General features: G+C 52.1%; 1 protein-coding gene across 4 annotated transcripts; it reads right to left on the reverse strand.

The window, feature by feature from the left end:
- Positions 1-949: 949 nt before the first annotated feature.
- Nkain4 (sodium/potassium transporting ATPase interacting 4) lies at positions 950-22,285 on the reverse strand. 4 transcript variants are annotated; one of them, XM_045157169.1, is made up of 8 exons: positions 21,612-21,685; positions 13,120-13,252; positions 11,737-11,874; positions 10,376-10,456; positions 8,797-8,997; positions 3,745-3,805; positions 2,518-2,602; positions 950-1,163 (listed from the first exon to the last, which is right to left on the reverse strand). In XM_045157169.1, exons 2-8 carry the CDS (start codon positions 13,162-13,164, stop codon positions 1,154-1,156), a joined length of 621 nt encoding a protein of 206 aa, XP_045013104.1. In that variant the 5' UTR covers positions 13,165-13,252; positions 21,612-21,685; the 3' UTR covers positions 950-1,153. The 4 variants fall into 4 exon arrangements, with proteins under 4 accessions (XP_045013104.1, XP_045013103.1, XP_004669557.1 ...); XM_045157168.1 differs by lacking the exons at positions 13,120-13,252; positions 21,612-21,685 and adding an exon at positions 22,161-22,285; XM_004669500.2 differs by lacking the exon at positions 13,120-13,252 and having other exon boundaries at positions 21,612-21,740.

The raw sequence follows: 22,285 nt of genomic DNA on the forward strand, positions 1-22,285 counted from the left end.
CCTCTCCCTCCAGGCACTGTACTATTTGGGTGGGCACCCTGCCTGCCTTAGCCTGCCCCACACCATGTAGTCTGCTGAAGATACCAACTACTGGCCACTGCAGCCCAGCCCCAATTCTTGGACCACAGTTCAGCATGAAGAAAAACCTGTTTGGAGTGTGAGGGGGGATGGTAATGATGTAGGGTTTTAGATCTTTCTGAAGGGAATAAAGTGTCGTATTCCCTTGGTGCTCATCCAGACTCTGTTCCAGCACCCTGGCAGCATTTCCCATCCACTGCCGAGCAGGCCTCTGCTTCTAATCGGCAGGGCAGCACCTGCTGGGGGTCCAGCTACTGCCAGGCACTTCCCAAAGTTTTCTCCTCTTCAGAGGACACAGCCTTTCTGATCCCCAAGGCTCACTTACTCTGTATTCTACACTTCCAGAATGGATTTGTCAAGCTCATGTGTCTGCAGGAAGAATGGGTCAGAGGGCTGGGTCCTTTTGATTTACCTACTTGTGGCTACCTGGAGAGACGGAAAAGGGGTCTTCAGACTCTTTTCCTAAGGTCTCTCTTTCATCACAAAGACTTGCGAGGTACACCCAGACTCCAGGGCTCCAGTTTAGGGGAGGTGCAGGGCCCCTGGTCTAGCCCTGGGGACCCCACTGGCTTCATTTCCTAAGGTAGGTCTGGGGGCTCTGCATGGGCATAAACTGAGGCTAGGGCACTGTAGTTTGTTTAGGATACTGGCAGCCTTGGGGTCTCGGTAACTCACACGGACTTCCTGGTGGGGATGCACCTTTCTGACTCACCACCCTTGGTGAGCCTATCCTGACATGAAGGGCATAGCCTGCAGGTCCTGCAGCCCCAAGGCAGGGCACCCAGGAGGGAACTCCTGGAAATCCATCAGCTCTATTCAAAGAGAATAGGAGGCAGTTTTCTTGTTTCTGTTTTCTTTCTGGTGTGTTTTCTTTTTATTTATTTATTTTTAGAAACAGGAGATTACAACTTGAAGTTGCAGCCAGGCTGGTCTGCATTCTACCACTACTCCCATCCCCATCTAGTGTCCAAGGTGAGCTTGGACAGATGCTGGACAGGCACAGTGGCCCCAGGCCCAGGGCCTATCCTCATTGTCCCTGTGGCTGAGGCTGCGGCAGGGTCAGCTGTTTCCTCACTTACGCAGGCCTGTGGAAAAGGTGAAGGTCAGAGCTCTGAGGGAAGGAGGGAGGACTGTACAACCAGCTCCTCAGAGAATCTCAGTCACAAATTCCACAAAACCAAGGAGGAGAGGGCTGCCAACCTTTGGCAAAAAGTGGTCAAGGAGCTAGGCATGGTGGTGCATGCCTTTAATCCCAGCATTTGGGAGACAGAGGTGGGAGGATCGCCATGAGTTCAAGGCCACCTTGAGTCCACAAAGTGAATTCCAGATCAGCCTGGGCTAGAGAGAGACCCTACCTCGAAAAACGAAAACAACCAAAAAGAGTGGTCAGGGGTCAGAGGTAGGGGCTGGGCTTCTCATAACCCAGGACAGGTTTTGTGCTTTGCTAATTTTGGATGCAAACATCTCTATGGGGCTGGAAGAGGAGTAAGGGGATCACCTCAGGCCCTCCTGCCCACCCAGGCTCCCCACCGGAGAGAAATTCTCCAAGATCTGCCCCGTCCATGAAGGTCTGCCAAATCTAGGCTTTGCTCAGGGTCACAGGTATGCTCTGGAGGGTAATCAAGTCTGAGGACTCTGGGGCCTGCATAGGCTTAGCTGGGCTCCTGCCACATGTGATGCCTGCTGGTCATGATAGCCTAGACCACCAGAAGGCAGGCAAGAGGCACCCTGGGGGTCTGGGCAGCTAGAGAAGGCAGCTTTACCATAAGAACAGTCAAACACCTCTTCTGACACCAACCCCAGGACCCCAGGAATGCAACAAAACATAACCAGGACAACTGCTTCAAAGGGAAGGGTCAGAAGCCCAGGCCAGGATCTGTAGGGCTGATGCACTGCCTCAGAGAAAAACGTGATTTGCCAAAGATAGGAGACCAACACCCCATACCTCTATACTTCCAGACACAGTGGGACCCTGGGAAGTAGCTTGTCTATACCCCTCCTACCCTATCATCAGTGCCTTTGGGACCATATTCCCACAGGATCTGCCCCTGCCAGACTTTGAACTCAGTACGTGGGACTGAATCCTACAGCCACCACACCCTGACACCTAACCAGGGCTGGGCATGAAGTTGCTTTAAGAAAGGAGGTGGCTGGGCATGGTGGCACACGCCTTTAATCCCAGACTTGGGAGACAGAGGTAGGAGGCTCACCATGAGTTTGAGGCCACCCTGAAACTACATAGTATATTCTGGTTAGCCTGGACTAGAGTGAGGCCCTACTTCGAAAAACAAACAAAAAAAAAAAAAAAGGAGAGAGAGGAATGAGTGAATGACAGATAGATGGATGAACAGACAGCAGACAGATGCCTGAAGAAGTCCCCAGAAGAGAAGAGTCTTACATTGAGAATACCCTAATGCAGGCTGAGTGGGCCATACTTACAAATATGCCTGCTTGGACAAGAGGCTGGACTGCTTTTCATTGACATGGTACAGAGGAAATGGATCAAATCCACCAATGAAATCAACTGAAAGAAATCAAGACCCAAATAAAACCCAAATGATGGGAAAGATGGCAGAACAGAAAACATGCCTGGTGGCAGGTTCCCAATTAGTGATGCAGGGGGGTGCTGACAGTGTCTGGGGAGGGGAAAGCGTTACACAGATCAGCTCCAGGTTGAATCTCAGGCAGTGGGGCTCCCTCTGTGGTCCTGTCTATAGTTTCCTAATTTGACAGACCTTCCCCAGAATAGGGTCAGGCAGGGAAGCCAATAGAGGCTCTCCAACCTAAGTAAGGCTGCATCCCACCCTGCTAATCACCCCCATGGTCTTCACTAAAATCAAGCACCTACCCCACGAAGCTGCCCACAAGCCGGGGGATGTTTGGCTTGCTGGGCAAAGTTCTGGGCTGCCTGTAGTGCTCTGAATGCAAGCAGCAGGCATAGCTCCTCCTACTTTCTCCCCAGCATCAAACTGTGATGTGAAGGGTCATCTAGCACCAAGCACAGAGGACACTGGGGGCTGGCACCATGGCCCAGGGACCATTCCCAGCCTCCAGAATCAAGCCCTGGTCTCTTGAACATAGGGACAGCTGACTCCATGAACCAACTCCCAGGGACAGATGGCTCAGAATTTCTATCTGGACTCTGGATAAGATTCTGTTCACAGGAGCCAATGCCCTGTCTGCCCACCCACTCCACTTGTCATTTGTCTGTAAGGTCTCTCCATGAGACCGTGTCAGGGCCAGGAGACCCAAGGAATGGTCAGAGAATTACCGTGCTACATGTTGCAAGTTAAAGGAAGACTGAAAGGGTCTATGAGCAGAGGGAAAAGAATAATGTGTACAAATGGGTTTCCACTGCTGTGAAGGCCCCATATGGACACATGTGACCAGTAGGACAAGGGGTCCCTTGTCCCTGAGGGTTCATACCTTCCTCCAGGGGCCTCTGTGGAGTTGTGAGGATAGACACTTTAACATAGGAGTGCCTGAGCCTGGAGCTCACAGTCTAGGACCCCTATTTCTAGGTTTCTGGACTTTTCCCTCTCTTCTCAAGCCTGTATATGGCAAGGAGTGAAGGACCACTGGATGTGGAACATCACTACAGGGAACCCTCAGCCCTGCCCCAGCCAGTACAGACAGAGCTGTCACCTCTGTGAGCTGCACACTTACAGCTGTCTTCTTCTTCTGTAAACACGCTGACCACGTAACAGCCGTAGATGAAACCCAAGAGCTGAAACACAACAAGAGGGCAGGCGTGAAGGTAGCCAGGCCAGCCTGTTGGAGCACCATCGTGCCTATCACTGAGGTCCTGCCTCTCTTAGGCCTTGATTTCTGTCTCTGTATGGAAACAGGCAGCTGACCTGCACTGCATCTTGAGTTCCTAAATTCCAGACATCTGTTTTCTCCTAACCCACTCAATGGGCAGCACACAAGTGAAGAGGATTCCAAACCGGCCTGAATGGTGCTGACAATTTCCCGCTTCACGACCCTTGGACTGCCACCCCAGCCCCCACTCACCATGAGGCTGTACCCAGGGAAACAGCGCTGGAATTGTCCAGAGAATGTGAAAAGGAAGCCCAGAGGGGGTAAGGATATTCACTATGGTCTAGACATGAGCCAAGATGGTCAGACTGGCATCCTCCAGGTGACCACACTGTGTCTTCTGAGCCCCTCCTGCTCAGCTGTGGCATGACTGCAACGTGCAGACCCTCCACATCTAGTACTCTGGCCCGAAAGGTTGGCCATGCAGACAGGCTAGTTTCTGAGGAGGTTGGCTAGTAGGAAGCCAACCAGATCAGAGAGAGGCCACAGTTTTGCTAGGAGCCTGGCTGATTTCGGATACAGAGATACTTTTTTTTACCTTGTGTGTAAATGTGTGGGTGGTGGTGTGATGCTTGCGCAGGGATGTGGCAATGCAGTGCCCCATGTGCTCAACTGTGGTGCAGTGCGCCTAACCTGCAGTTGCCAGAGCAGAGAAGAATGTCAGGTGTCTTATTTCCTCTCTTTTCTACCCATTCTTTTTTGGAGGGGTTGTGGGAGTGATTTCAAGGTAGGGTCTTGCTCTAGCCCAGCCTGGCCTGGAATTCACTGTCATCTCAGGCTGTCCTCAGGACTCACAGTGATCCTCCTACCTCTGCCTCCCCAGTGCTGGGATTAAAGGCGTGCACCACCACGCTGGCTTTCTTCTGCCCATTCTTATTTGAGCCAGAGGCTTACTGATCCCAGGGCTTAGTAGGATTTTTTTTGCTTATTTTTGGGTTTTTTTTCTTCTAAGTTCTAGCAATTCTCAGGCCTCTGTTACTCTATGAGACTGAGGTTACAGATGCACATGGCCACACTCAGCTGTTTATGTGGGTCCTGGGGATCAAACTTGAAGCAATTTCTCGGGCCTCTTCTGGCCCTCATGATTGCATAGGAAGTGCTCTTAACTGCTACCCAGTCCCTCCAGCCTAGACAAGACATTTCAATGGGTTCAAGCTAAGGAAGGACTTCAGTAGAGACTTGGAGAGAGGGAGGTGCCATCTATGGGCACCATAGCCGGGGAGGCCTGATCAAAGAAAACAGTCCAGGCTAGCAGAGAAGGGACAGGAGGATGGCCTATGGTAGGATGGTATATGGAGGACTTCCTAGGTATGCAGTGAGCCCTGCCACTAAGTAGCAGGCAGCCTCAAGGGATTCACTTACCCTCTGGGTCTTGATTCCTTCCCCAATGACCTGACACAGCAGCCTCCCAAGAGGCCACCATGGCTGACACCCCCACCCAATGAGAAGGACCACATAGCCAGGTTGTGGCTAAGACCCTGCACAGCTTTAGTGCAGACAAATGGACAACTGCTCACCTGTGAGTACAGTCTCTTCACTCTGAAGAGAGCCTGAGATGGTTCCCAAATAGCTTTTGCTGGCTAATGGGATAGCATGAGGTGGAGGGGTCTTACCCAAGGATCACCTTCCCCATGGGGAGCTGGTTGTGGTGATAAAACATAGCCAAACTCTCCTGGGGAAGGCCCTTGGTCCAGCCTGGCATCTACCCTGCCTCAGGACATCGGAAATGACATTCTACCAGTATACCCCAGGCCTCCCACCACCTCTTCATCCACCCTGGGCTCCTCAAATACCCGTTTTGCTCCTCTGGCAGCCCTCTCCCACCTCTGCCTTCTCTCTCTGGAAGTCTGATCAAAACCAAGCTGGATTTCCCCTCTCTTGGGCCACCCAAAGTGGACAGCAGAGGCCTGAACTTCTCATCAGGCAAAGCAAGCACCCGTGGCCCAGATCAACTGAGTCAGTGGAGGCTGTCTCCCACTGAAGCGCAGGCTCTCCTTCCTCCAGCACTGGCCTACCCAGACACATGTCACACCCTCAGCTGGGACCTTCTTGACCATCCAGCTTTCTGCTACTGCCTTGTCCAGTCTGCTGTTTAAGAAGCCTTGACATGGCATCTTTCCAAATCTGTTCTTTCTCTTCTGAGGAACATGCCTGTGTTCCAACATGTTTTAGGAAAATTCTTCTCATCTATGCAACCTGTGCAGAAGAAACCAGCTTCTGTGCCCTACCAGGGGGCTAACCTCCACGGGATACATGGGTCAGGAGAAGGCCATCTGTGGCCCACAAGGCCACTCGCCCCATCTGTCGCATGTTTTCTCACACTGCAGATGTTCTCATATGTTGTAGAATCCAGCTTTCATCATCAGCTGCAAAATCTCTGTCCTGTGAACCCAAACCCCAGACAGCACCTTGTACTGCCACCGCCATGTCCACTAGGAAGGCTGAGGGACTTCACAGTGTGAGCAGGCTCCTATGCAGACTAACCCGGATTGTGGTGCCCATTTTCCCATGGGCCACGCTGCTGCTTCAATGCTCTGAACACCTTCCCCAACACATCTGCCTTAGCTTCTCCCCCAGGCCCACTGAGCCCACCCACCAAAATGATGTGCATCTTACAAAGTGAAGCCCAGAGAGGTCAAGTGGCTCCCTAAGGCAGCACAGCAGGAAGCTGTCACCATCTGAACCCACAAGCTGTCTTGTTGCTCGCAAAGGAGCCAATAAGTGCCAAAGAGGCCTGCAGAGCAGGTCCTGACTTCACGAACTATGGCTGCACCTCTGTGTTCCATCCAGGGACCAGAAAATCTTTGGCCAGCTGGAAAATGCTTGGGTAGGGGCAGCCTCACACCGGGGTCATGCTGAGATCCTAGGAAGCCACCTGTCAGCTTAGCCACACATAGGTAAGTCAAAAGTACTCAGCCCTCTGGCAGGGCGGAACAAGATGACTCCCACTGGATGATGGTGTTAGGAAAACATGTTCCTCCTTCACATGGGCTACCAAGGACAAGGCAGGTCTCTGAAGCAACATCTTCCTGCTCTCTGTGAGCAGGACACAGCCTTGGAAGGGGTCTGGGGCAGTTCTCTCAGGCAGAAGCTTACCACATCAGTCCTGCAGGGTTTTGAGGAACTATGCCTAGTTGCCATAGTTGAAGTCTGTACTCCATAGCTATGCTCAAGTCCCATCCCTGGTGCCAGAGCGTGTACTCATAGGTAGAAATTGGTTGTACAGAGCATTCACATGAGGCTGGATGGCAGGGGTGACACTAAACGAAAAGCTCATATTCTTTTCAGAGAAAGGAAAGATGAGATACACATGTGGGGAGAAGGCTGTGTGAAAGTAGTGCTTTCGCAGGCCAAGTTCTGCAGTGATCACCTTGTCTGAAGACTCCTCAGAGCTCCAGACAGAACCAGGCTTGCTGACGCCTCAGTGTTGGACCTTTCACCTTGGAACTTTGAGGGAATAGATTTCTTTTCTTTCACACACACACACCATAGTGAGGGTGCGCAGGTCAGAGGACAACCACAGGGTATTGCTCCTCACCTTCCACCTTGTCTGAGACAGGGTCTCTCTTGTTTGCTGCTGAAAACACCAGACTAGCTGGCCCTCGAGCTTCAAGAGTCTCCTGTCTCTTCCTCCCATTGCCATAGACACATTGGGATGACAGTTGTGTGGGCCACTGGATCTTGGCTAGCTTTATGCAAGTTCTGGGAATCCAAATTCTGGTCATCAAGCTTGCACAGCAAGCTGTTTTAATCACTGAGATATCTCCCCAGCCCTAGAGATGCATTTCTGTTCTATGCTTCCCTAACTGCCTGTGTTTTAACTTTACTGTATTTCAGTAGCTCAGGCTGGCCTCAAACTGAGGATGATCTTGCTATTCCGGCCTCTACCACCCAAGTTCTGGGAAAACAAGTATGTTCAAATAATTTGCTAAACAGAGCACTCAACGATAGACACACTGCAGAACAAGTCAAACCCAATGCTCACTCATAAAGAATTCAACATGGGAGCTGGGGAGATGGCTCAGTAGAGAAAGTGCTTGCTACCATGTCTTTGATGTGGTGCTGGGTTTACAGCCACTGAGTTCCCCTGCCAGGTCCTCTGGATTACCATGCTCTGCACTCTGCCCCCCACTCTACTCCATTACAGCCATAGGGTATCTTTAGGCCTTCTCTGATGTGTCCCCTTGGTAAGGTTCCTGAACACAGATGGAATATAACAAGGTCTCACCTTTTCTGACCTCACTGAGACTTGCTCACTGTACCAGGAGCAACACAGACAACAAACAGGGTCTAGAGGGTGTGGCCATGAACAGGACACTGGCATCTAATGCTTGCTAGTAAATCATAGCTGTTGGTCACAACCAAAACAGGGGCTGCTTACAGTACAGAAACTCCCTGCTGACCACACAATAAGACACCCGGGGGTCTGCAGCAGCCTATGATATTGTGAGCATTGGGCTAGACCTCCAGTGCTGTCTCTTTTGTGTCAAAGAACCTGCCCATAACACAGACTTCTCTGGTTGATGAGCTCAGAGCTGACCCTATCAGCCTGCTGTGTAACAGAAAATGCCCACCCATCCTGCTTTCTCTCTAGGGCGATGAGAACTTCTGAAATGTCCCCAAGGGCCCTAGTCTTGAGAAGAAGCCTTGAAGCACCACCCAAGTCCATCAGTCCTGTTAAGATTAAACCTAGTTACCAGCCAGACCCACTGGCAGCCTGATCAGCTAGGCTAGAGTCTTCATCTCCCTCCCCCAGCTCCACTGAGGTCTGCCACACAGGTAGCAGGCTCCTCCCCTGCTTGTAGACTGGAAGATACAGGAACCTCTATCTTGATCACTCCTGCTGTTGTTTCTGGTTGCCTTTGGATGCCCTTCCACTAGCCCCAGCCCCACACTCACCGCCAGCAAGATCTGCAGGCCACTGTGCAGGCCCTCCACGTAACTGTGGTCCAGGGCACAGCCAGTGTCCACCATTAGGGCCTGGCTGTGCAAGGCCCCCAGGCCAGCAGCCATAGATGCCTCCTCATGCAGACAGCCCAGTCCATGCTCATGCCACCAGGAGCGATGCTGGGAGAGGCTGAAGGTCAAGAGTTCACTGTCCTGGGGACAAAGGGTCACAGATTAACATTGAAAGGTAGCTAGCCGCCTGAAGTGGTTTGAATGTGAATATATGTCCCCCATAGGCTCAGGTGTTTTATTAAGCTTGTAGCTTGGGTCTCCAGCCACATGGCTGAAAGAGGTGTCACTGGGGGCGGATCCTGGGGTCCAGCCCAAAGGTGTATTTGGGGGTGGACCTGATTCCAGCCCAAAGGTGTAGAGAGCAGGTTTGCATTCTGATGGTGTGTGTTTGCTGGCTGCTGGTGGTGTCTGTCTGTCTGTCTCTCCTCTATCTGCTTGGATCTGTGAAAAGGATCCAGCTTCTGGCATTGATGGAACTTCCCTTGGATCTATAAGCTTGAAATAAATCCCTTCCTCCCATAAACTGTGTCTGTTTGGGAGTTTGCCCCACCAATGTGAAATGGACTGCAACACCCCCACTCACCACAGTCTGGCATGAGGAAGGCAAGAACAGACTACCCCCACTGCCCCATCCCCTTGGGCTCCAGCTGTGAGAGGTGGGGAGCAAGAGCACCCCAGCTCCTCCCTTGTGGGAAGACCTGACTCTGCTGGCCCTTGGCCCTCACCTCCTTCCTCCAAAAAGGCCTCTTGTCTAAGACCTCAAGACTTCTCTCATGGTGTCTCAGGTCCCTCGAGACCCTCTTTCTTATCCCTAGCCAAAGCTGCCACCAATTATTTTTGGCCTCATATCAGTCTCATTGACTGTACCCTCCCCCTAGGGTGGGCCAGTCTTACTGTACACCAGCCAGAGTAGAGAACAGTTAAGCACTAGAGTCAAACTCTTCCCCTGCTTGTCCCTGAACTATGTGCAAAGTGTGTGGCACAACCCTAATCAAGGCTGCTTCATCTCTGACACCACTGTGTGTCACTCCACAGTAGGTGAGTGAGGTCATACCACTCCAAAGCTTGCTCAGGTGGCACACTGCAGCTGGCCAAGACAGAATACCCAACTTGGCTACAGGACAGGAATCCACTCGGCCTGCACCCAGATCCACCAGCACTGAGAATGTCTCACCTATACCCCTTTGCTGGCTGGCCACTCAGCCTCAACTCCTCCCTGGCACTGCCTGGGCTCTAAGGTCCTCTTCCAGTAGGCCTTCCTTGTATGCTGCCCATCTAGAGGCCCTGACCCACTGACACCCACAATGCCTCAAGGACAACCCTCACCACCTGCAATCCAGTCTCCCCAAACCTTTACTGAGGCTCTGATGGCAGCAAAAGATGGTCTCAGTGCTGGGGACAGAGCTGTTCATAGACTGAGCCCCTACCACTGTCAGTAGACATGATGAACACGTAATCACATCAAATGTCACATGATGGCTCACCTTGGAGGATAAACCTCTTTCCCATCATTACTCACCTTTGAGAGGCCCCCCACCTCCAGGTAGAAGCAGATAATGAAGACATTCCAGGTGATCCAGACTGCTGTCCACACAGTGTACTAGGAAGAGCAGAAAGGATGGGGACAGAAGTTGAGCTCAGCAACATAGGAGTGTGTACCTTCTTTTGCCCAGCTCCTTGAAAAACATCCTACAAGCACACAGAAAGTCTGGGGTTCCTCGACTCTGACTGTTGCAAGGCTGAAGGCTGCCTGCATCTGATATCCCAATGCTTAGCCTGGAGAAAGTTTGCCTAAGCCCACCCTGGGCAGGAGTCAGAGCCTAGAGCAGTCTCCCTCAGCTGCACCATGGATGGCAGTGGTCCTGCTCTACCCAGATCCCTAGGACATAGGGCATTAGGAAGAACCGACTCAATGCCAGGCATGGTGGGGTATGCATGTAATTCCAGCACCCAGGAGGCAGAGGCAGGTAAACAGCCAGTTGGAAGTCAGCCTGAGCTACATAACAAGACCCTATCTAAAAGGGAAAAAAGGAGGGGACGGGGTGGGTTAATTGGTGGATGAAGTCAGGGCCCTCAGAATTCATCACCTATCAGTAGTACCAGATAGGACTAAGTAATGGAAGGAAGGAGAGAAGACAGAGAGGGAGGAAGCCCTGCAGGAGGGAAAGGAAGGAGGGCCAACTCAGGAGAGGTGGGCTTGGAGGGTAATTTGCTGGCGGGTGTCCTTGCTTAGAGGTGCCTCGGGCTGTCCAAGGTTGGTGAGGAACAAGAAAGGTCTCAGTCACAGAGTGCTCTCAAAACTCCCCAGATGAGTTCTCCCAAGAGCCTCCTGCTTCAGTGAGCTTTTGTTGTTGTGTTGTATTGTGTTTTGTGGTGCCATTTGTCCAGGGCTGCTTTGAAAGAGCTGTGTAGCTTCAACAAAGCCTGAAGCCCACAAAACTACAACGCTGCCCACAGGCTCTCTGTAGATCCCTGGTCCACACTGACCACACACCAACCGACCCTGGCAAAGGCCTCTGACGAGACACAGGATGGCATGTGCAAGAGACATGTGTTGAGCAAGCTAGGGTCCACATTGCAATGGGCCACCAGAAAGGCTCTCTGCATCTCTGTTTCCTTGTCTGAAAGACAGGCCTCACAATGGCACCTACCTATGCATACTAAACATGCAACCACTCCTGAAAACAGCCTTGCAAAAGCCACATTGTCCATGTGGGAATTCTGGATGCCCAGGCAGGAGAAAGGTCTGAATGTGGAGTCTGGGTTGGCCTTTTAGGGGTGTTCAGGCGACTTCCAGGACAGTGGGATCTGATGCTGCTGAAAGATTCCCCACCCTGGTTGCCTCCCACCAGCAGAGGTGGCTGAGCACAGTGGACTCACCACCACGATGTAGCGCGGCCGATACTGCATGGTGCCAAAGAGCCCCAGGATGACCATGACGATGTGGATGAAGTTGGCCAGGATGGGTGCCCACTGGTAGCCCAGGAAGTCAAACACTTGCCGCTCCAGGGCTGTGACCTAGGAGCAGGTGGGCCATGAGAAGTAGTGGACCCCAAGGGGGTGACCCCAAGCTCCAGAGTCCAAGGCTGTGGCCAGATCTTGCCTCTCTTCAAAGTGTCCCCTCTTTGCCTCTGTATGAAGAGCTGGACCAGGTGGGTCACAAACCCTTCTTTAACCATCACCCTTAACAGGCATTGTGTGCTTATGGCTTGACCCAACAAACATTTCCAAGTCTCACAGGACCAAATGTCACCACCATAGTGGTCCTCTATTGAGCCAGACTCCCCCTCTTGTCTTCAGCTCCCCACCTTCCAACTGTGGGCCAATGGGCAAACACACAGGAAGCACTGGCTCCCAGGTGCTTCCTAGGCACTCTGGTGGCAAACAAAACCTTCATCTGTTCAGGGTACTGGGCATAGAGGTCCATTGTCTCCTAGAGTCTGCTAGTCTCTCTATGGTTGCTTTGGTGACAGAGGTGAGCAAGGTGGCTCTTGACCAGCGGGCTGGTCTCACCTCCACTTTGGGGTCATCATGAAACTCCCTGGCTCTGCAGATTCCAGTCAGGTGGACAGAGGAACCAAGGAAGGGAAAGAATGATATACAAGTAATATGTTGTTTTTAAAGCTCCTCAGTGACATGTGTGCACACTTCAAGACACTGACAGAGTAAGTGTGTGTGTGTGGGTGAACGCATCAAGACCTCCAGCCACTGCAAACAAACTCCAGATGTATGTACCACTTTGTGTGACTGGCACTTTATGTGGGTACTGAGGAATCAAACCCAGGCCATCAGGCTTTGCAAACAAGTGCCTGTAACCACTGAGCAATCTCTCCAGCCCAGTATGTTATTTTAATATTTTATTTTTATTTATTTATTTATTTGACAGAGAAAGAGAGGAGAGAGAGAATAAGTGGGTGTGCCAGGGCCTCCAGCCACTGGAAACAAACTCCAAATGCATGTGCCCCCTTGTGCAGCTGGCTAACGTGGGTCCTGAGGAATCCAAACTGGGTCCTTTTGCTTTGCAGGCAAACGCCTTAAACACTAAGCCATTCCTCAAGTCCCCAGTATTTTTTTTAACAGGGAATAATAAACACCTGGTTGCCTGTTATGCTGAGAAAGGGAAGGGGCTGTGAATTAATGCTTACAGACAGACACACTGAGGATGGAGCTGAGGGCTGTTGCCTTACCCCATCATTCACTGATGCCCCTCATATGAAAGGCATGATCAGGGGCATCCATGGGGGGGGTGTCTCAGGGGCTTACCTTATTTTTATAGGATCCTATCTGTCCACTTTGGAGCTCCAACATGTCTAAGGAATTAGCACCTCAACCAGGACGCTCTTCTCACTGAAAAATGCCAGAAATCCCTCCAGGATTGGTCAGAATGTCGCTCTGCCTGCATGCAGTGAGTACAGGCTGGAGTCAACAAGTTACAAGTGACACATAGTTTGTTGCTCCCACAGTCTTGCTGAGCCTTTGTGGTGGTTTGAATAGAATAGATGGCCCCCAATATATTCAGTTGCTTATTTGTTTGTAGTTTGCATCTGCAGCCACCTGGCTGGAGGCAATGTTACTGGGTGGATCTTAAGGTGTGGTGGTGGGTTTCAGATTTCAGTCTAAAAATATGCAAAGTGTGCCTAGCAGGAGTTCCTGAAGTGTGCTGTGTGGCTTTTGACCTTTAAGCTTGTGCTTCTCTCTGTCTCTGCTTGGCCCTGTGAAGACAGGCCAGCTTCTTCTGCCATTATGGAACTTCCCCTGGATTTGTAAGCTTCAATAAATATCCCTTCCTCCATAACTGTGCCTGGTCTGGAAGTTCATCTCAGTGAACCTGAAGTTGTCTGCTATACATCCAAGGTGGGGTCTTCTCATCTGAGGTGAGGTCTGCTCATCCTGGCCAGTCCTTGCCTGACTACAGACACAGGCTAGGGCTTCCCCTCACCCACAGTAGGGCCAGAGAGCCTGCTTGGCCTGTGCATTGCATACAGCACTTGCTCACAGGTGCACAGACAGCACACAGGCACATCAGATGCTGTGGCCACCATGCTGTCCACAGAAAGAAGCAGCCGCCAGCCTCAGATGACAGTCCCAAGAAAGACTTCTCCAGACCAGCTACTGCCTCACCCAGAGCATTAGACAGGGTTCTCAATGGGCTGTACCTGGAACACATGAGAGAAACACACATTGGGGTACTGAGGGAAAGAAGCCCAACTCTGTGACTTTCAAAGGATTCAGGGACATACCACAGATGGACTTAATGAGTGACCTGGTTTGAATGTGGACCCAGAGGCTCATGGTTTAAGCTCTTGCTCCTCAGCACTATGTTAGGAGGCTGTGGAACCCTAAGGAGATGAGGCCTAGTAGGTCACTAGAGGCAGGTCTTTGAGGGCTGTTCCTATCCCTTGTTCCCACCTGCACTCTACTTCCTGGTCTGCACAAGTGCAGTCTCTACCTCATGCTCTCGCCACCAGGGGGGCTGCTCATGCGCCAAGACTTTCCTGATGGGCTAAAATCTCTCAAAAGCCAAGAGCCAAAATAAATGTTTCTTTCTTAAAGTTGTGTTCTCAGGTATTTTGTTACCATGATGAGAAAAGAAACTAATATACCAAGTAAGTCTGGGAACCTGGAACTACTGAAACGTCTGTAATATATCTCAAAGTAAAAACCTGCAAAGAATGAAAAGCTTGCCAGGCACCTCGTGAGAGACCCACAGTGACCATGGGCTCAGCACATAGCAGTAAGTGCCAACAGGCCATCAGTGAACCATGTGCCAGCTAGTGGGTCTGCTGAAGGGTGCTGCCAGGCAGTGTGATTTCCCCATCCCTGTACTCATAGCATCAGACACAGCCAGGAGGCTCAGGCCAGGCTGCCTGATGGACAAGGAGAAACTACAGGAGAGGGATAGAAGAAGGGTCCTGTGCTTGCCAGGCCTGCCTCTTTTGGAGACAAAGCATAGTGCTCTAGAATCCCAATCAAATTATGTGTGTCCTTCCTTGAAGCCTCACTAATGTGAGGGGACTGGGTGTCAGGCAGAGGCGTTTTTTTTTTTTTTTTGCACTTTCCAAGGAATAGGCGAAGACTACCTTCAAAACTCCCCCTTTGGGCTGCAGAGATGACTTAGTGGCTAAGCCACTTGCCTTCCAAGCCTAAGGACCCAGGTTCGATTTCTCAGTACCCATGAAAGCCAGATGCACAAAGTGGTGCATGTATCTAGAGTTTGTTTGCAGTGGCCAGAGTTCCTGGCGTGCCCATTCTCTATCTGTTTCTCCCTCTCCCTCTCCCTCTCCCTCTCCCTCTCCCTCTCCCTCTCCCTCTCCCTCTCCCTCTCCCTCTCCCTCTCCCTCTCTCTCTCGCTCTCGCTCTCTCTCTCGCTCTCTCTCTCGCTCTCTCTCTCGCTCTCTCTCTCGCTCTCTCTCTCGCTCTCTCTCTCGCTCTCTCTCTCGCTCTCTCACTCTCTCCCTCTGTCTCTCAAATAAATAAATAAATAAATAAATATTTTTTTAAAAAATCACCCAATCCTAAAATATTTTTTAAAACCCTCCTTCACTAGGCATTGTGGCACATGCCTTTAATTCCAGCACTCAGGAGGCAGAGTGAGTTTGAGGCCACTATGAGACTACATAGTGAATTCCAGGTCAGCCTAGGCTAGAGTGAGACCCTATCTTGAAAAAACAAACAAACAAAAAAATACTTCAAATTTCAAGTGGGGTGAATAATCAAGGTTCCTTTGGGGGGATCTTTTTTGAGGTAGAGTCTCACTCTAGCCCAGGCTGACCTGGCACTCATTCTATAGTCCCAGGCTGGCTTCAAACTCATGGTGATCATTCTACCTCTGCCTCTAGAATACTGGAGTTAAAGGCATGCACCACCACACTTAAAACTACTCCAAGGGCTAGAGAGATGGCTTAATGGTTAAGCGCTTGCCTGTGAAGCCTAAGGACTCTGGTTTGAGTCTCAATTCCCCAGTACCCATTGAAGCCAGATGCACAAGGTGGCACGTATATCTGGAGTTCATTTGCAATGGCTGGAGGCCCTGATGCACCCATTCTCTCTCTCTCCCCCCTCTCTGTCGTTCTCAAATAAATAAATAAACAAAATTTTTAAAAATCCTTCAAAATAAAGTCATAACATTACCTAGAGGGATTAAGAAGCCATACCAAGGAGGTCAAATGGCCCCTGGACCCCTGGACCTTCCCAGGAGTCCTCAAGCTACCAGAGCCGATATACACCCCACAATCACCATGAACAACAGGAAAGGCTGAGTTGGCCCAAGAGTCTCCATCCAGGAGCATCAGCCACAAATGGATCCCACCTGAGCTAGGAAGACTCAGAGCAGAAAGGACGGTGACTTCCTGGGCATGGTGGCACATGCCTTTAATCCCAGCACCTGGGAGGCAGAGGCAGGAGGATCGCCATGAGTTTAAGGCCACCCTGAGACTACATAGTGAATTCCAGGTCAGCCTGGGCTAGAGTGAGACCCTGCCTCAAAAGAAAGAAAGAAAAAAAGAAAGAAAGAAAGAAAGAAAGAAAGAAAGAAAGAAAGAAAGAAAGAACAGTGACTCACAGACCAGCAAGAGGATGGTCCTCAGACAGCCACACTGGTTTCCCCAGAAGGTGCTGTAACTCAGGGTCAACAAATGCCAACATGCATTGAGCACCTCCTGTACAGCAGGAGTGATGTCCAGGTGGAAGCCACCTTGACCTGGCCTTAACCACTCCAAGGCAGCAGGCTAGGCAGCCACAGAGGCCTGGAGCAGGGACTGTATACTTTGTACCTCCTTCCAGAGCTGGGCCAGACCTGTTCTACTCTGGGTCTGGATCTGAGAGGATCTTTGTGCTTACCCATAAGTGTCTTTCCCTTCCCTCCAATGCCTTAGGCAGGGCTCCACAGAAGGCATGTCACTGTAGGATAGGCAGATCCTAGGCTAGGCTCTGTTTCATAACACTGCCTACTCCCGGTCATGGCTGAAGCTGCACATAGTAGGAAGGGAGAGAAACCCCATGTCCTTCTCTGCCTGGGCCTTCCTTGGTAGAAACAGCCCCTCTGGACTCATCTTAATGGCTCTCTGCATCCTGAAGTCCCATCCAACTATTTGTCCAGCAACTCTACGTCCTCAGACATGATTAGAGTTTGCCTGGGATGCAGGCAGGTCAGGTAACATGTCAGTCTTGTGTTTGACTACAACATAAAGCAGGGCTGGAGAGATGGTTTAGCCATTGAAGCACTTGCCTGTGAAGCCTAAGGACCCGGGTTAGTTTCCCCAGTACCCACATTGGCCAGATGCACAAGGTGGTGCATGCATCTGGAGTTCATTTGCAGCGGCTGGAGGCCCTGGCATGCCCATAATTTCTCTCTCTCTCATAAAATATTTTTTTAAAAAACCATAAAGCTGGGGCTGGAGAATTAATTAGTGGTTAAGGCACTTGCCTGTGAAGCCTAAGGACTCAGGTTTGATTCCCCAGTAAGTCAGATATACAAGATGGCACATGTGTCTAGAGTTCATTTGCAGTGGTTGGAGGCCCTGGTGCACCCATTCTCTCTTTATCTGTCTCTTTCTTTCTCAAATAAATAAATAAAATATTTAAAAAATAAAGCAATATGTGCATGTGCACCTGTGTGTGCACCTATGTGTGTGCACATGTGCAGAGGGAGTCAGAAGAGGTTGACTGAGGAGCAGTCAAGGGCTTCTTGTCCTGATATTCCCAGACCTGCTTTCCTGTGGGGGTGTTTTGATAATTTTTTTGAGGGAGATTCTTTCTGTGATCTGCCAAATTCCTCCAGAACCTGCCCCTCCTCCACCTCAGACGCACCCTGGTGTGGCTCTGAGCCTGGAATGTGGGGTCACTGGGACCCAGTGAGCTTGATCCAGAGGAGGGTGTGGGGTGCTCAGCAATGCTAGGACTGTTGGCTCACAGCCTGGTGGGTGTGGGGGGGGAGAAGCTACTGAGCAAATTGAGCAACAGAACCCCCACCCAGCATGCCATACTCCTGGCCATAGGAGGGGAAAGGGCACTGGGGGCCCTTCCCTAGGAATACCCCAAGTCTCCACATCAGGGTCTCAGCTCCACCTGGCCTCTGTTTACAGAGTTCTTGAAAGATGAGCTCTTAAGATTCAAGCTGGGCCCAAGGCCTTCCACATGCTGTCCACTGCTTAGCCAGTAGCACCAAGAGGGACACCACAGAGCTTCCAGAACCCCAGAGAAGCAACAGGTCCCACAAATCCTCACAGAGGCCTCTCATGACCTGATCCCTGGCCACTTTGGAGGTGATCCCTGCTCCCTGCTTCTTCTGTCATAGGCTTTCCCTATCCTAGAACTTATGGGGTCAGGATCTGTGCCCCAGAGCACGGTTCTGGGGTTCTGGGCTTCAAGGCTGTGTCAGACTGACAGAGAGGCCATCCTGGGACACCCCTGCAGGTGAAGAAGGGGCTGGGACTACAAGTCCTCACCCTGTACATGCACATCCAGCTTCCTAGGAGGAGGACCACAGAAGACAATGACATAGCTTAGAAGTAAGCAGATCTCAACAGCCTCTGAGTATCGGTGGGAACAGGAAACAGAAGGAATGGAATGTTTCCAACCCATTCAAGCCTTTGAATTTGTGTGTGTTTGTGCTCTCAGTGCTAGGATCAAACCCAGGGTCTCACACATGCTAGGTACTTTATCTCTGAACTGCACCCCAACACACTGGTGAGCTGCTAGTATCACTGAACGTAGAAGCTGAACCAGTCCAGAAGGGCCCTTAGGACCCCCAGGATCTCCAGAACCCCTGTCATGAAGAGCCCTGACCAGGCACTTCCTCCCACTGCACCAGGAGGGACAAGATCCTTACAGAACTGCTGCAGACAGTGATGACCCCACTGACAGAGACACCAGAATTCAGATGGCTGTCCATCCTGATCTCACAGGACTGCAACAGAGGCCTGGCTCTGTGTTCAGATTGGGGACTGGTGATGAAACCCTAAGGCCAGCCTGCTCTTGTCTGTGGCTAGGGAGACCTCCTGTCCTGCAGAACAGGGTACTGGCAGCCCCCTGGTCTCTGAGGAGGCCTGTTCCCCTGAACCCCTTCAACAGTGGCCAAGCCCCTCACTGAGTGATCAAGGTCCTGCCCATCAACCTCTACTTCTGCTTCCATTCTCTGGCATAGGCCCTGTTACATTCTCTTAACCGCTCAAAAATGCAAGCCCCTCCTTGAGGTAAGATGCAAAGTTTTTGCCCCTGCATGCCCACGGGCAGCTTTTTAGTCCTACCCTTGGCCCAGGCAAGCAATGGTAGAATGCCCCCTGCCATACACTTGCCCTGTGGAGTCACACAGTGGTTTGTGTGCTGACTTGTTTCATGTCAACCATTGTGACTGAGGACAGAGTCTGTCTACAGATACCATGGCAATGCCTGGTCTGGAATGGGCCTTGAGCGTCAAACTCCAGCTGTCCTCATCCCAGCAGGCCCCCATTGCCCAGAGGAGACCTGCACATAGAATTACCCCTGGGTAGTACTCCTGGGTAGGTCCAGGGGTCCAGGGGCCATTTGACCTCCTTGATGTGGCTTCTTAATCCCTCTAGGTAATGTTATGACTTTATTTTGAAGGATTTTTAAAAATTTTGTTTATATATTTATTTGAGGTCAACAGAGGCCAGGTGGAGCTGAGACCCTGAGGTGGAGACTTGGGGTGTTCAATTGGGGGGGGGGTAAGGATTTGGTTCAACTGGTAAAATGCACAAAACACTGAATTCAATCCCTAGTACCACAAAAGCTACCAGGTGTGGTGCTCTATGTGTATAATGCTGGCATTTGTGAGGTAGAGGCAGAAACAGGAAATTGGAAGTTCAAGGTTATCCTTAGTTACAATAGTGAGTTAGAGGCCAATCTTGGCTACATGAGACAGAGAGAGAAAGAGAGAAAGACAGACAGACAGACACACACACACAGAAAGGGGGGGGACTATATAATGGATTCTGGGCAAAGAAGCCAGCATCTGAGGAAAGAGACCCAGCTTCATACCTCACAGAGACTGACCTGCCTTTACCTGAGGACTAGAGAGGAGGTGAAATGGCCCCCAGTGCCCTTGCCCATTGTGAAACTCCAGGCACTGTCTTATGAGGATCATGCTAGGGTCTGCGTCAGCTGCACATATCTGCCACAGAGCCACAGCCTAAGGAGCAGCCTCCAGCTGCTGCCTCAGGAAGGGAGTCCCTGGGAGGGGGGATATACTGCGTCCTCTCATTTCTGAGCCAAGGCACCCAGATCTGTTTTCCATGGCTCTGTGGCCACAGTGTCTCCCACTTCACGTACTTTGTGACCCTGCAGGATCCAGTTCCAGACCCCTTGGTGGGCCCTGGCTCGCCAGTCTTGTCATCACAGCAAAGCGAGGCTTGAGAACTGCCTCAGCATTAGATTGGCTCAGAGCCTGCTAAGTTCACGCTGTTTTTAGGGGGAGGGTTGCTTGGGTTCTTTGTCCTGTAACTTGGTAACAAGAAAAGTCTCACGCTTGTCAAAAACAGAGAAAGCCTCAGGACCTCCTGTCCCTGTGCCCCCCACCCACATTCAGAGACCAGAGCAGTGGGTGGCATTAGGACTGTTCCATCCACAGGCAGAGGAGGGAGGACAGCCTCCCAGCTGCCATCCAGTTGACCTGACAGTTCTCTGGGGCATTTCAGCTGTTGCACTCCAGGGTCACATCCTTCACTGGAGGTGACTGGAACACCAGCTTCTCCCAGCCTCTTGCATGTTACATGTCAGGTAACAGCCTCATACCAAACTCATCACATGATAACCAAATGGCAGTCTGAGCCACTGATGGCAAGACTCTGAACCTCACTGACAGCCAGCCTTAACCCCATCCTTCACTGACTCACCCCACAGGGCATTCAAGATCCCTGCCTTCCCAGGAGCTTCTCACAGAAACAGTGTGAAGACTGCTCCAAGAAGCCCAACCTGCCCTGCCCAGCAGAAGCCTGCAGACTCTCCACCTCGTACCTACCCTCAAGCCTTGCCCTCTTTCCTGAAGGTGCAAAACACCTGTGTGCCCAAAGAATAGCACCCCAAACTGCCCAAGATTTCTCCTTAGAGCTTCTTAGAAACCAACAGGTCCAAGAGGGCTCAGGCACACACCCAGCCAGAAGACAACAAAGCAATCGTTTCCTTTTTAAGACCAGAGAGACCCAAGGCCCCAAAGCATCAGGCCAAAGAGCCTCTCCAGCTACCTTTGTTTAGCCCGCTCCTCCAGCAGACCCTAGAATCTCCCACATTCCAGGCACCCTAGACCTTCAGGTGCCAGGAGGGGTGGAAAGTTGGCCACTGCAGCCCAAGTTCTCTGGCAAGGGTCTGCATCCAGGGGGCCGGCTAGCTCATCGCTGGGAGCCCAGGGCTGTGGGACGGAGCAGACCGTGCCCGCTCACACGCGAAACACTCCAGGCATTCCCACTGTCGAACACACCCCGCACCCTCGTGTCCAGAGTCAGAACTTTGCCACCCGCGCCGCGGTCACACGCGCGCGCTCTTCGCACTCGCAGCAACATGCACTTTGGGAGCGTGTGGGACCCGAACACCGGACTTGTTGAGCGCGTCCCGCGAGGACTGCGGCACCCGAAGGCTTTTGTTCCGCGCGGTCCCGGGCCGCTGCCCTTCATCTGCGGACGTCACGTCCCTGTGTGCACACAGCCGGACGCGGCCAGGATCCGACGGTGCAGGCCCTCGAGGGGGACATCAGCCGTCATCCCGGGAGCCTCCCCCGGCTGGTGCGCATCCCGCAGACTCACCAGCTGCAGAGCGCAGAGCGCAAGGAGCGTGCAACGACCGGAGCAGCAGCCCATGGTGCCCGCGCCGCCCGCGGGCGCTGCCGTGCCAGAGTGGGCAGGACGGGCGCTGTGCGAGCGCCTCTGCCCACGGCCCCGCCCGGCACACACACAGCCCCCGGGCCCGCCCCGCAGACCTCCCCTCCCGCCAGGCCCGCCCTAGAGACCCCGCTCCGCCTCCAGTCCACCCGGCTGGGTCTTTTAGATCCCTCCCGCTGCCCGCCCCGTTCTGCAGACCCCGCCTCCTCCCGAGAACAGCTGCGCCGCGTCTCTCCCCACCCCCAATCCTCGTAGCCCTTAGGGGTTTCGCGCGGGCGGGAGACCGGGCGCGGGACCCCCTTCTTAAAAGGGCGATGGCGCGGCCCAGAGCAACTATGGGTCGTGTGGGGGCCGCAGGTCTGCCAAAAGACCGCCCTGGATGCTTCCAGTATAAACCGCGACCTTCTTTTCTCCCCAGGATCTTCTCCGGTCCCTTCCCTGAGCCTACTCGGGACCCTCCACTGGGACACACACCTCCGCCCCTGCTGCCATAAAACTCGGCCTGTGAGGGTCCAAGCGCATCCCAGCCAGGAGTCACTTTCACTGTGGAAAGTCTCTAAGGCTCCCCGGGCTTGGCTTGGAGGATCCTGATCTAGAGC

The sequence above is a fragment of the Jaculus jaculus genome, chromosome 8 (genome assembly GCF_020740685.1).
Source record: "Jaculus jaculus isolate mJacJac1 chromosome 8, mJacJac1.mat.Y.cur, whole genome shotgun sequence".
NCBI lineage: Eukaryota > Metazoa > Chordata > Mammalia > Rodentia > Dipodidae > Jaculus > Jaculus jaculus.